Source organism: Phalaenopsis equestris, unplaced genomic scaffold (genome assembly GCF_001263595.1).
Source record: "Phalaenopsis equestris unplaced genomic scaffold, ASM126359v1 Scaffold000123, whole genome shotgun sequence".
Lineage (NCBI taxonomy): Eukaryota > Viridiplantae > Streptophyta > Magnoliopsida > Asparagales > Orchidaceae > Phalaenopsis > Phalaenopsis equestris.
The window spans coordinates 2494676-2509724 of NW_018164565.1; the positions used below are offsets into that span (position 1 = coordinate 2494676).

At 35.5% G+C, this 15049-nt stretch overlaps 1 protein-coding gene across 1 annotated transcript; it reads left to right on the top strand.

Annotated features, from left to right (window-relative positions):
* The first annotated feature begins 6517 nt into the window (after positions 1 to 6517).
* LOC110021147 (cis-zeatin O-glucosyltransferase 1-like) lies at positions 6518 to 9427 on the top strand. The gene is made up of 2 exons (XM_020719520.1): positions 6518 to 7136; positions 8978 to 9427. The coding sequence occupies exons 1-2, from the start codon at positions 6586 to 6588 to the stop codon at positions 9399 to 9401; spliced, it is 975 nt and encodes a 324-aa protein (XP_020575179.1). The 5' UTR covers positions 6518 to 6585; the 3' UTR covers positions 9402 to 9427.
* Positions 9428 to 15049: the final 5622 nt, after the last annotated feature.

Here is a 15049-nt window from a genome sequence, read left to right on the forward strand (position 1 = left end):
TATATATATATATATATATTTAGTCCACATTATTGTCTGCCTCTTATCCCTACAAGATTGGATGTTTAACTAGAACGAACTAATCTTTTGTGGACATAGCCAACGCAGCAGTGCTTTGGTCTCCATCTATTAGGTAGGTCATCATGTACTGTTCCATAGGAGCCATTTATTTCTACACTTTTGAAACTTTATTATATCACTTTGATCAATCAAGGCTAGCTAGCTCCTATTCCATCCAATCAATATGAAAGATCAAGCGAGCATAATTGAAGGTTAGGGTTGATTTGATCTTCAATGATCATGGATGAGAATAAAGAGTTGGAAATACAATAGCTTAGAAAAATTTTAATTTTAAAAGATGTATAGATATTGATGAAGGACAATAACGAAGAAAAATTTTTATAGGACTTTTCTGAGAAATGTTGTGTGCTAGAAGATTCACGAAAGTAGATTAAGAAATTAGAATCTTAGTGTTGCATGTAAATCTAACAAACATATAGATAAAAGAAAAGTAGCGGGAGGAGATACCATGATTCTTTTGTGGATGTGCTAGAAGATTCACGGAAGTAGATTAAAAAATTAGAATCTTAGTGTTGCATGTAAATCTAAGAAACATATCGATAAAAGGGAAGTAGCGGGAGGAGATACCATGATTCTTTTGTGGAATATTTGGGCGGGAAAAAGTCATGGGGCCTAGCCCAGTCGAAGTAATCCACTATGTAATTTTGAGTACTTAGGTCCACTTTTCTCCTAAATTAGGAAAGATGAAATTCAACAAATATATATATAATAGTGGCCTGACTTTAATAACCATACATGGGCTATAATAAATGTAGTTCTTGGTGGTTGTAATAGCCTCAGTTTGTCGTAGAGACCGTAGTTGAAAGCTGTAGTAGTTTTTGGTCATATAATTAGCTGTTGGTAGCAACTGAATCATTGGTTAGCCACAATGAGAGAAGCAATATCATTAGTCGGCCACCAAGGATGTAGTTAGAAGCTATGTTAAAAATGATCCACATTGAACATAGTTGGAAGTTGCAAGAGTTATGAGTCATGTAGGCCGTAGATTGTTACCTAGGTTGTAATGATGATTTGTGATAGTATTAGTTGTCCACAGAGGCATTAGCGGAGTGTTGTAATGATAGTGGTTGACGACGTAGATCGTAATAGGGAGCTGTACTGACATCTTTAGCCCATAGAGGTTCAAGTTGGGAGTTGCAAGAGCTATAAGCAATTTAGGTCGCGGTTGGTCATGTTCACCGTAGTGGTTAGCTACAATAGTGTTAGTTGGTCACATCGGCCATAGCAGAGGGTTGTATGATGATTTTCGGTCACGTAGATCATAGTAGGGAGTTGCACTAATATTTGTAAGCGATAAAAACTAGAGTTGGGAACTGCATGAGTTGTGAACCACATAAGTCATAATTTGTTACATGACCCATGATAGCGAGCTGCAATAATGTCTATAAGCTATAGTGGCCATATTTGAAAGCTGCAATAACATCCATAAACTACAAAGATTGGAGTTGGGAGCTATGTGAGCTATGATCCACATAGGTTGTAGTTAGTCATATAAGCTATAGCGGTGAGCTGCAATAATATTCTAGGCCATAGGGGGCTAAGTTGGGAGCTATGAGCAAATTAGGCTATAGTTGGTCACATAAGCTATGTTACTGAGCTAAAATTACTTTTATAATCCATAAAGGTCAGCATTGGGAGCTGCAATAATGTTTGTAGGCCATAGATACCGAAGTTGGTAGTTGTGTGAGATATAAGCTATGCATGTTGTAGTTGATCATATAGGTTGTACTGGTGAGCTGAAATAACATTCGTAGACCGTAGGGTCTAGAGTTGAGAGTTATGCGAGCGATGTGCCATATAGGTTGTAGTTAGTTACATAAGCCGTGATAGTAAGCTGCAACAATGTTCGTAAGCTATAAAGGCTAGAGCTAGGAGTTAGAATATTGTTCGTAAGCCACAAAGGTAAAAGTTGGAAGTTGCATGAGTTGTAAGTCACGTATGTATTAGTTGGTCACATAGGTCTTAATGGTGAGCTGCAATAACATTCATAGGGCATCGGGGTCGGAGTTGGGAGCTACGTGAGCTGTGAACCATATAGGTCGTAGTTGATCTCATAAGTCATAGTGGTTAGCTACAATAATGTCCGTAGGCTATAAAGGTCAAAGTTAGAAGTTGTGTGAGCTTTAAGCCACGTAGACCGTAGATGGTCACATACATGGCTATGATGGTGACCCGCAATAATGTCCGTAGACTACAAAAGCCAGAGTTGAGTGCTTCAACAACATCCCTAAGCCATAGAGCATGCAATTGGGAGTTTTGTAGACTGTGAGATATGTAGGTTGTAGTTGGTCACATAGGTCATGGTAAGGAGCTGTAAGTGTGTCAGTTGGCCACCAAAACCAAAGGGGGAAGCTACAAGGAGAGACTTTAGAAATCTAGAGAAAGTGGTAATATCCGGAGTGCGACGGTCGTAAGTAGTTGTTGTTGGGATTTATTGTCGGATTTTTAATATGATGTTATTTGTTACCCCATATTGAGACTATGTTGTTATATTGAATTCAAGGTGTGCATTACACCATATTCGGTGTGTTGTTACATTGTCTTTGGGGAGTATCGTTACACTGCAACATTTGTTCTGACTCCGCAAGGTGCATCATTGGCGATGAGAAAGGGGTGATCGACAATGTTTGATGGTGGCCAACGAGCGGTGATTGACGGTGTTCAGTGGCTATGAGGGCAGGAAGTGTTTACCGGATATTTGGTCCAGAACAATACTGAAACCCGAATCATTTTCTCGGTCCAGCTCCAGGTATATTCTTCCTCCATTTCATCAAGGGAATAGGGTTCTATCTATAGATTTTGGAAGCGGCATCCCCTAAAAATAAGGAAGGAATCTAGAACATTCCTTGGAATGGCCAAGGGTTATTCATTTAATCGGATGGCATTTTTCTAGACATTTGAGTGTCTTAATGGTGTCATAATTAAGTGATCTTCGGCATCCCCTAAAAATAAGGCAGGAATCTAGAACATTCCTTGGAATGGCCAAGGGCTATTCATTTAATCAGATGGCATTTTTCTAGACATTTGAGTGCCTTAATGGTGTCATAATTAAGTGATATTAAACTCACTAGATTCGTCTCATCGAGACGCTTGATTCCATTATAATCTCTTTAAATTTGAAATTCATTTAACCCCCACTAGACCACCAAATCTTTTAAATGTGTTTTAACAGCTTGATCCGGGCTTGATCTGAGTCATATTGAATCAATTTTGGTGTCTTTAGTTCTGTCTCATCGAGCCGGTCAATTTGTCGTTAAGTTTAATGAAATTGGTGTTCTATATGATTTTTAATTTGAGTACAAATGTTTCTTGCTAAAAAATATCTCAGATGCCAAATGCTTCGAGATTTGTGTCAAATAATAAATTTGTTATTGATGTATGAAGTTGAATAAATCTTGGGGTCATTTACTTACATATCACTTCATTCTTATATATTTGCATATCTAACGCCTAACTTTCATATTTACATGCATGCCAATCAATTATTTGAGATTACACAGAAAATACACAATTTCATCCATAAATTTTAGCACCAAAGAGTTATAAGTGTAAATATATAAGAATTGTGAGATATTGTGTAAATTTTCTAAAATTTTAAGAGAGGAAACAATGGAGTTGGGGATTTGAATAAATGTAGTTCGCTTAAATATCAAATCACATAAAATGTTCAAGGAATCTAAATTTGCTCCATAGTTATGAATCTAAAGTTGGTCAATCAATAACAAATGCACCTAAAAACTAATTTGGATGATTTTAATCTATCTTAAAATCGTACGGCTTGATAGTTCTCCTAATTGTTGTTCTTAGGATTTGAAACACTAGTTTGGAAACTTTAAAAGCTGCCTTATATTTCGCACATGTTTCAATTTGGGTTGTTTGGACGGCAACATTAGGAATGTATTGCCTTCTTAATGCAGGAGTAATGAAATGTAAAATATTATATGTCGCCCCGTAAGTTGCCTCTGTCTTGAGAATCGTATTATTCATCTGTTAGTTCTCCTGATTCTTTCCCTTGGTTGGTTTTGGGTTGGCAAACTTTATCTGAGACGAGCTAGTCTTTCTGATGGTATTGTTCCTCGTTGTTGTGCCTCAACTTGACACAGTCCTTGTTGTGGTCTCTCAGGAGGCAACACTCATGGTGTTGTTCCTTTGCCGATCTTGGAGGATTTTGTTGTACTACAATAGTTGTTCCATCTGGATGCTCTTAATGACTCACTGACTTGGAGGATCCTGAATGAGTTCTTATTCCAGAACAGGCTCGGAATGCTTCATGTAAGTCTCACACCTCCATCAACGAATTTTTCATTTATGTTATCTATTTATTTGCAAATTCTCTGGTGATATTCATCATTTTCTTCTACAACCTCAAAGTGACGCAAAAGAGGATTTTGTCTTCAGGGTCTGAGTGTGTTACCCACGCTCACCCCACTCTTCAAGATGTTGAATCATTTTTGGGACGAAACCAAGGTCCTGTATATTCACGGTACCACATGATATGGTATAAAATCCTGAGAAACTCTTGCTTGGAATTGTAGAAGAGATCTCCACGAAGTCTTGGTGGTCCAGAAAGAAGCTCCAGTGGTCGTCCCTCTCTCTCCTATGTTCCCCCCTTTTGTTACATATCAGAATGGAGCACTTTAATGAAATAAGACTTTTGCTTAGGAGAATGACTAGAGATTGATGAAGTGATAGTCTCAGTCATCTCGATTAATGGGTTTTGTGCTAGAAAATTGTCAAAAATATTTACTCTTATGCAGACATAGCTTCCAACTATACCGAAACATTTCAAATAATCAAAGCTCGAAGGTGAATCAATCATCTCAGTGAGTTAATATATTCAAAAATCGGAAAAGTTGATAGACCAGCTCAATCTGTTCGGGTGATTGACGATTCGATTCTTTATATAAGAAGGAGTGTGTGACTGACTCGGTGATTAAGAATACACTCAAATTTTTTAGATGGTAGTCTTTTATGGTGATATAAATGTTTTTTTCTTTGAACTTAAATTTAAGCTCACAAATACTTAGCTTATAAACTAGGCTTAAATGAGTTCATAATTAAAGGTGCAAATAATAAAATAAAATTACGATACAAATCTAACTACGCCTTGCCTTGCCATTTATTTCCGTAAATATTTTGCATTGAAAATAGTTACCTTACATTTGCACGTGCTCTCATTTTTGTCTGCTGACACGAATTATAAATTAATGATTTAATTATCACGTTGATTAATTTATTTGCATGAAAGATTTTGCATTATCAGACTTGAGGGGTCTTACACCAAGAATGTCAACCGTCAGGTCGAGATATGCTTTTATGTGAACAATAGTAACAAACATGCTTTTCAATTGCTCTATTGATATTTTAATAATGAATTAATTAAAGGATATCTAGTCACCCATACTCCCACAATAAATATATTATCAAAGAAAACAAATAAGTGAACGATTACCTCATATGTATTTTTTCTTAAATCACCCACTTGCATTTTTTTTAAATGATCCAGTGAACGACATCTTTCCATTCCGTTTGAGAGCTTATTTGGTGCGGTGGCGTTTTGAAAACGCATCTAGATTATTTGGGTAAACTAAGTTTTGGCAACTTATGCGTTTTGAAAACCAACATTTTCACGTCGCACCTATCTAGATGCGGTGACAGCTTACTTGAAACGGTCTGGCTTTTCCAAAACAATAAAATTTTATAATACCCACCGCACATAACTTATCAGCAAATAATTTTTAATCATCTTATCAACAAATTATTCAATAAGTTATGGTTGTCCCAAAAAGACCCCTCACCTACACCAAATATTTTCTCTTTCGGAAGATTCATGACTAAAAGCTTGCATACAAAAATAATTATAATAACTCCCTCATTTATATTTATAACACTTTATATTTATAAACTTATGCTTAAAATATAATAACTATATTTTTGATTTGTTGTTATGCATATAAATACGAAATTTTTTGCATTAAATATGAAAAAAAAAATTATTCTTTTTTTTTTCCCAATATATATAGAAAGCAATCCCATTACCCACTCCAAGACTAATCTCCAAAGCCAAACCCTTCGTCCGCTTCCTTCTTTGTTCTACCATGGCCTCAGAAATCCGGCCGCAGGACAATGGAACGATTGCAGTAGTAACGGTCCCTCTCCCCGCTCAGGGACACCTCAACGTTCTCCTCCACCTCTCCGCCCGCCTCGCCACCCACCGCATTCGACGTCCACTACATCAGCTCCGCCACCCACAACCGCCAAGCCCGCCAACGCCTCCATGGCTGGAACCTCTCTGCTTTACAGACTTCCTCCCACCTCCACTTCCATGATCTCCCCTTGCCCTCCCTCCCCTCTCCTGCTCCCAATCCACTCACCCATAAATTCCCCACTCACCTCCAACCCGCCTTCGACGCCGCCACCTCCCACCTCCTCCCCCACCTCTCCTCCCTCATCCTCTCCCTCTCCCTCTTCCACCGCCGCGTCCTGCTTCTCCACGACTCCTCCATGTCCTTCGTCAGCGCCGCCGCTTCCCCTAAAACAGAGTCCTTCGTCTTCCACGCCTCTTCCGCCATCAGCAATCTCTTCTTCCACGGCAAAGCCGAGCTCTGCCGCGCAAAGTTCGGTTCTTGCTTCAGCGAGGAGTTTGTTGAATGGGTCCGGAGGCAGGGGAGGTTCCCAGAAGTCGTAAAGGGCAGGCTTTTCAATTCTTGCCGGAGCATCGAAGGCGAGTTTCTGAGCCGACTTTCGAAAGAACCGGCGTTCAATGGGGACAGGATATTTGCCGTCGGGCCGCTTAATCCGATTGCGGCGGATAGGCGGGAGAGGGAAGATGAGTGTTTGGAGTGGCTTGACCGGCAGCCAGCGGCGTCGGTGGTGTACGTCTCGTTCGGCACAACCACGTCCATGTCGAGGCGGCAGGAGAGGGAGATTGCGGCGGGGCTTGAGGAAAGCGGGCAGAGGTTTATTTGGGTTCGCCGGGAGGCGGATCGCTGCGATGTGTTTGAGGCTCGGGAGGAAGGAGAAGAGGACATGGATTTGGCTGAGTGGGAAGAAAGGTGACTCCTTTAGAACATTTGATATAAAGGGATTAATTACTTAATTGTTCTTATGCTTTTTAATTTCAATTAATATATATATATATATTAAAAAATAAATTAATTGAAATTAAAAAGCATAAGAACAATTAAGTAATTAATCCCTTTATATCAAATGTTCTAAAGGAGTCACCTTTCTTCCCACTCAGCCAAATCCATGTCCTCTTCTCCTTCCTCCCGAGCCTCAAACACATCGCAGCGATCCGCCTCCCGGCGAACCCAAATAAACCTCTGCCCGCTTTCTTCAAGCCCCGCCGCAACCCCCCTCTCCGGCCGTAAACAGAAATAGATATTTTAATATAAATATATTCTAAATAGCAGAAGTCTTAAGGGAGGAGCTTATAGAAATGTTAAAATAATCTCCATACTTTTTAAATTTTAGTTGAAATAGTTCGCTAAGAGGATTATACATTAGAGCTCAATTTTTAAATAGTTGTAAAGTATTTTAACACTTGCATAAATTATGACACTGAAATGAATCTATATAAACAATCAAAATATCATTTTGATATTTTACTTGAGTTATAGATCAGTAAAGACTAAAGAAATATTACGTACAGACAATATAGGTATGGATAAGTGCAGCTTTAGTAGTATTGTGATTGTATTCCTCATCATGTCACCACAATACCACCAATCCACACTATGTTATTCGCACAAACGTGAGAAATGGACATCTTTTTTGGTAAAAAAGCTTTGGGTGGCCTTGGCCTCTCTAAAATTGATAAATATATTTTACTTAATTATATATAATATAAAATTATATTTTAAGTTGTTTGTAATTATATATATTATAGAACAATCCTCTTCTCCTAAATTTATGATAAATTATCTTTCATTTATTTGAAATGTTAAATTCTTTTTGCTATCATAACAAAACATATTTAATTATTTTAAATTTTAATCGTACTGAAATTTGATCATAATATCTTATTTAAAAAGCTTACTCCCGCTTGGCTTAGCTTTTTAAAGCAATTATATCATGCACTTATCTCTAAACAAATATAATTAATTTAAATAAACAATCACTTCTATATTGCTCTTATCTCTAAATAGATAAAGTAGTCTTAAATCACATGCTAACCAAATCTTGCTTAAGATATTCTACCTAATTTTCTTTTTATTTCAATAATAATAATACTAATAAATCCATAATATAATAATTTGATGGGGGGCAATTACATCCATATCACTCAAAACTTGGTTTTTAACAAACAGAGATGTTAACAATATGATTTTGAGTTGAGTTAGGATCGGCTCAAAATTGATTTGAAAAAAAATTTATCCAAAATTTTAGCTCATAATTTGGCTCATTTATTCCAATCTGTGTCAATTTTTGAATCAATCTTTGAGCAATTAATGATGTTTGAGCTAAATTTGCTAAGTTCACCGCCTTTATATCACTAGGTTGTTAGCTATCCGATTTTAGCTCATAGCTCAGCTTGTTTATTTTGATCGAGGCCACAAACCAGATCAATTTTCATGTGATTAACAATTTCCAAGGTAAATTCACCGCCCTATTTACAAATCAACCAACGTCTCTCATCCATTTTTCAAATTCTCACTCAAATATCAAAGTCCATGGTAAAACACCAACTCATGTTTTTCATCTTTTTTCAGCTTCTTAATAATTTGATTGTGGCACATATAAACACATCGATTCGATAGTCCGAAAAAATCACCTCCATAATTAAATTTTAAACATAAATTTTAACGTGTAATATTATACTTATCTCATATTCAATTAAATTTCTCAAAATCCAAGAATATTATTATATACTGACCCTATTATTTGAACAAAGGATGAAGAAGAAGGGCATGGTAATCAGAGGCTGGGCCCCGCAGCTGGAGATCCTCGCCCATCCCTCAACCGCCGGCTTCCTGAGCCACTGCGGCTGGAACTCATGCATGGAGGCGATGAGCAACGGCGTGCCGATCCTCGCGTGGCCGATGCACTCCGACCAGCCGGCGAACACCGTTCTGGTTACAGAGATCCTGGGGACGGGATTGGTCGTGAGAGAGTGGTCGGAGAGCAACGAGGTGGTGGCGGCGGCGGTGGTGAAGGCGGCGGTGGTGAGGTTGATGGCCGGAGATGAAGGCCGGGAGATAAGGAAGAAGGCGAGAGAGGTGGGGGAGGAGCTTCGTGCTGCAGTAGGGGTTGGCGGAAGTTCCCGCCGGGAGTTCGATTCGTTCGTGGCGTATATTTGTCGGCCGTCAGATATATGATGTAATGTGATTGTCCGATGCTTATTAGCCGTTCCGATAAAAAAATAACAATGAATAAATTTATTGGAATTTATGTATTTTAGGGTCTGTTCAGGGCATCAACGTTGTCTCATGAAGCTGCTGCGGGAAGCTGACTTTCTGTTTGTTGTATTTCTATAAACATGATCATTCTACCACCGTTTCTAAAAGTTGTTTAAAATAGAACCGTGACAATCACGTATTTGATGCTGCAGAAGCAGAAAATAATTTCAAAAAATAACAAAAATTCAAATACACAACTCACTTAATAGTCAGCATCGAGAGTGCTAAAAATTTTTATTTGAAAAATTGCAGTCCATAAAAAAATAATAATGAATAAATTTATGGGAATTTATGTATTTGAGTCTGGTCGTCCGACCAATCATTCATTATTTAAAATGTTTTTAAATTTTTATTATAATTTAATTATTTGGGTTTTCCATATATTTTTACTGTAATTATCTTATTAGCCGTCTCGTTAACAAAATAATAATGAATAAATTTATGGGAATTTATGTATTTTAGGGTCTGTCAGGAAGCTGCTGCTGGGAAGCTGACTTTCTATTTATTGTGTTTCTATAAAAATGATCATTCTACCACAGTTTCTAAAAGTTATTTAAAACAGGACTGTGACAACCACATATTTAATATTTCAGAAATAGAAATTCATTTCAAAACATAACAAATTTTTAAATACACAACTCACTTAATAGTGAACACCGAAAGTGCAAATTGCAGTCCGATAAAAAAAAATAATTAATTAATTTATGGTAATTTATGTATTTCAGTCTGGTCGTCTGACCAATCATTGATTATATAAAATATTTTTAAATTTTTATTATAATTTAGTTATTTGGGTTTTCCATATATTTTTACTGTAATTATTTAACATATAAATAGATTTAAGATTAAACTAAAAAATTAAATTATTGAAACTATTTATTGAGAGAAAAATAATAGATATATACATAAATGATAAATAATCAAATTTTAGTTTGATGAGATTTAATTTAAAAATGCTCTAATTAAATCTTTAAGTGTAGTTTTTTTTTTTTTTTTTTTTTTTTTTTTTTTGTATATATAAAATCAGCATAATAAAATTTAGTTGTAAGTTAATAACTATGATCAATTTAAAATAATTGGTATACTTTTGGAAGTAGTTATGTAGAATTAAGAATTAATATTTCTACAATCTCTCCTAATTTAAACCTATTATTCATCTCATATATTTGTGCATCTAAATTGGCTATAAAAGTCAAGTTTATAATGATGTTCTACTATAATGATGTCTTTTTATATAAGTTATCTCATCATTTAGAAGGAACATTCATGTATAGAATATGTATGTCCTATTTTTCATAATATAATTTCACGATGTCGAAACGAACATTCATATTTTCATTTAATTCTAATAAATTAAGATCAGAATACATAACATCATCAAATTTCTTTTAAGTTTTAAAGAAGTTGTTTTATTGTTGATTCTAAATGCATTGCTTTAAGGATATCTCGTGACTTTAGTTATAATTCAAGAAATACAAACCAAATTAATTATAAGAGAACAATAGGTGAATGATTAATAGATTAGAATAACAACTCTTGTTGTTGTGCTAAATAAATAGTATAATATTCAAAAATATAATCTTTGATGAATAAAACTTGCAACTAACCCGACTTTACATGGGCTCACGCAAGTGCACGTGTCATTTAAATCATACAATAGATTTGAGTCTGAAGTCATTCCAAGAGGTTTTAAAGATGAGTTTAGATTAAGGTCAAATAACGACTTTACATGGGCTCACGTAAGTGCACGTGTCATTTAAAACATACAATAGACTTGAGTCTGAAGTCATTCCACGAGGTTTTAAAGATGAGTTTAGATTAAGGTCAAATACTAATTTAATCATCTTAGGTTTATACAAAAAAGTTGATTATTTTGAAAAAGTGTTTTTTTTTTTTTTTTTTTTTTTTTTTTTTTTTTTGGGTATATAAAATCAGCATAATAAAATTTAGTTGTAAGTTAATAACTATGATCAATTTAAAATAATTGGTATACTTTTGGAAGTAGTTATGTAGAATTAAGAATTAATATTTCTACAATCTCTCCTAATTTAAACCTATTATTCATCTCATATATTTGTGCATCTAAATTGGCTATAAAAGTCAAGTTTATAATGATGTTCTACTATAATGATGTCTTTTTATATAAGTTATCTCATCATTTAGAAGGAACATTCATGTATAGAATATGTATGTCCTATTTTTCATAATATAATTTCACGATGTCGAAACGAACATTCATATTTTCATTTAATTCTAATAAATTAAGATCAGAATACATAACATCATCAAATTTCTTTTAAGTTTTAAAGAAGTTGTTTTATTGTTGATTCTAAATGCATTACTTTAAGGATATCTCGTGACTTTAGTTATAATTCAAGAAATACAAACCAAATTAATTATAAGAGAACAATAGGTGAATGATTAATAGATTAGAATAACAACTCTTGTTGTTGTGCTAAATAAATAGTATAATATTCAAAAATATAATCTTTGATGAATAAAACTTGCAACTAACCCGACTTTACATGGGCTCACGCAAGTGCACGTGTCATTTAAATCATACAATAGATTTGAGTCTGAAGTCATTCCAAGAGGTTTTAAAGATGAGTTTAGATTAAGGTCAAATACTAATTTAATCATCTTAGGTTTATACAAAAAAGTTGATTATTTTGAAAAAGTGTTTTTTTTTTTTTTTTGTTTCTAATTTTTATGGAGTTTTAGATGTAATAAGCTTCTTCTATGGATTCTCAATTGATTAAAAAAAAATGCATGAAAAAGGATTGAACAAGATAAGTTGTCAAGCAGGTGAAAAAATGATTCACTGCCTCCATGGATAGTAAAAATAACTCTTAATTTTCAAAATCCAAGACTATATGTCTATGGTTAAAGTAGTTTCAAAATTTGAACAAAAAAATTTCCTCCAATGGTTGTAGAGCTTTAAGTACATTATGTCTATTCCCATAAAGTTAAGTTGTGAATCTCCGAGTGTAACTAATAACTCTATCGATATCTTAAACTCGCACTACATTTTAAATATTAGTGTTGTTATGTGTTGGAAGATTCACGATGAGATTGTGATTATCTATTGTCTTAGCAACATATGAAATTCTAGTTTATACACAAATAAGAGAAATAACACGTAATGACACTAGAAGTTCTTACTTGAAAAACCCGAAAAGAGAAAAAAAGTCATGGGGTTTAGCACAGTTAAAATGATCCACAATAAGTTTATGGATACACGTATAGAACCTTAACTCACAGATGGGAAAAGATTATGAAGCCCCTCCAAGTATGTTGTCAGTAAGCAGGAGGGTTTGTTGTACAATGGTCGGGAACAATTTCTATCAGGAGTGATCGTCAGAACATTAGTGTGTCGTCTATAGGCTATGTTGTTGCACAACATTAAGAACACTATGCTGCTCGTTAAGGTGCATAACTACTCTGTAACGTACGTTGTTAATTTGTCTAGGATTTCGTTGTAATGTATGATGTTAATTCTCATGACATATGCATTACTTTGCAGGATTTGCCAATGACAACTAGCTGTGAGTGGCCAACGGTAGTTGATGGCGATAGATGAGCGACGTTCAATGTCAGTCGATAGCTACAGGAGTGATCAACGAGTCTTCGAATCCAAAATGGCTCTCAAATTCCACCCTTTCTCCTTTAGGTCCAGTTACCCTTCTAACTCTTTTTCCCTTTTCATGATGGGAGTAAAGCTCTATTTATAGAATATAGGAGTGTCATCCACTTTAAATAAGATAGGAATTAAGGCCACTCCATTAGAAGGCTACCTAGAACGAGTACCTTGAGCTAATAGTCACTACATGAATTTAGAGTCTGTTTGAGGTAGCTACAACTTATCTAGCTTATTCAGATAAGTTGTTGATCCTGATAAGTTGTTGATCAGGTGCTGATCCAGATAAGCTGACTATTTGGTTTGTGTATTTGAAAAATAGTTGATTTGCAGATGCTTCTGGATAAATGATCATTCCACCCCTATGTAGTTGTGTTATTTGCAACAAAACTATCATGACTATATATTTGATAGTTTAGAACAAAATAACCACTTCATATTAGTACAAAAAATAAGATAAAGACCTAAAAATAAAATATTACAAAAAAAATCATCAAATTCAATAAATAATAAAAACGAATCTTGCACCAATTCCACATGAAGAAAATCAGTGCTAATATATGTATGCATTAATTTTCTAATAAGAACAAAATGGTCAACTAGTTAGCCAGAAATGCCGCACTGGAATCCAAAATTCTAACATCCACATTTGGAAGGATGGTGTGAACATGCTTACTTTTCCTGATGGTTTATGGTAGGAGTGGAGCTGAAGGATGAGAAAGATGGAAGTATCACTGGTCTTTATATGTCGTGATCTCATCGTGGCCTTCCCTACTAGCTCTAATCGCGATTGTATTGTGAGATTTCATTCACGAAGACGATGGTTTTGGTCGAAGCCAGGAGAGCGGGAGTAATGTAGGTAAGGCTTCGACATGCGACGACGAGCGAGGCGATGTGCGACAAGTGGCGAGCATGCATATCCTTTGACCATCTTCTCCTCAACAACTCTTCTCTCTAGGACGGGACAAGGGCATACGAAGCGCAAGAGGGCGTCCTCGTAAAATATTTCACGCCAACGCATGCCATAGAGTCGAACCCGCAACCACGTTTAGTAAAAATTTTTCATAGATTGTCGCAAAACGCCTCCACACGCCCAAATCAAACGCCTCTGCCAGCGTTTTCAAAATGCACCGCAGCAAATAAGTTGCACTAAACGGGTCCTTAGCCTTTTTCTGACGATGATATGCTATCAGAAGTAATTATAAAATTGTCGATTATAAAAAACTGATGGCTTTTTGGCAGTTTATAGGGCGTAGATAATTAATATTTCGATAATCTTGTAACCTACAAGATTTCTGATAGGTTTTATTCGCCGACATTTTACCGATAGGTAGTACCCGTAGGTTTATGTTAAAAGCATAGCCGTCGATAAGCCCTTAAGTATCTATTAGATGGATAAATGATAGTTGTAAGTCATCAGTTAATTCCAATATAAAAAAAATTGCCAGTTTGTAGGTTTACTGATTGAATTAATGGACTGTCACTTTATCAATAGAGCGTCGCAAACCCGTCGGTTATCCATCAGATTAGTAACCAACAATTTATAACATTCACATCATATGGGAAATGAGTAGGGTTGTAAACAAGTCGAGCTAGAGCAAGCTTAGGCTTGGCTCATGTTCGGCTCGTTCGAAACTGCTCGTATTCGAAATCGGCCCATGAACAATGTGTTCGTGTTTGGCTCAATTTAAATCGAAACTGCTCGTATTCGAAATCGGCCCGTGAACAATGTGTTCGTGTTTGACTCAATTTAAATATTCATGTTCGTATTCGGCTCGTGTTTGTCTCAAATTGACTCGTTAAAATTAAAATGAATAAAATAGATGTAAAGTAGTGGATTTGAAATTTGACCAAATATATGCAAAAGATGGCACTAACCACATTACCAAACGAGATGTTGTGTTTTAAACATAGATATAAATATATATAT

What these genes read in the sequence shown, in the direction of transcription:
- LOC110021147 (XM_020719520.1), top strand. Translation starts at nt 6,586, where the DNA reads ATGTCCTTCGTCAGCGCCGCCGCTTCCCCTAAAACAGAGTCCTTCGTC. An exon ending in TTGGCTGAGTGGGAAGAAAG is followed by an intron (nt 7,137 to 8,977) that starts GTGACTCCTTTA and finishes ATTTGAACAAAG; the next exon opens with GATGAAGAAGAAGGGCATGG.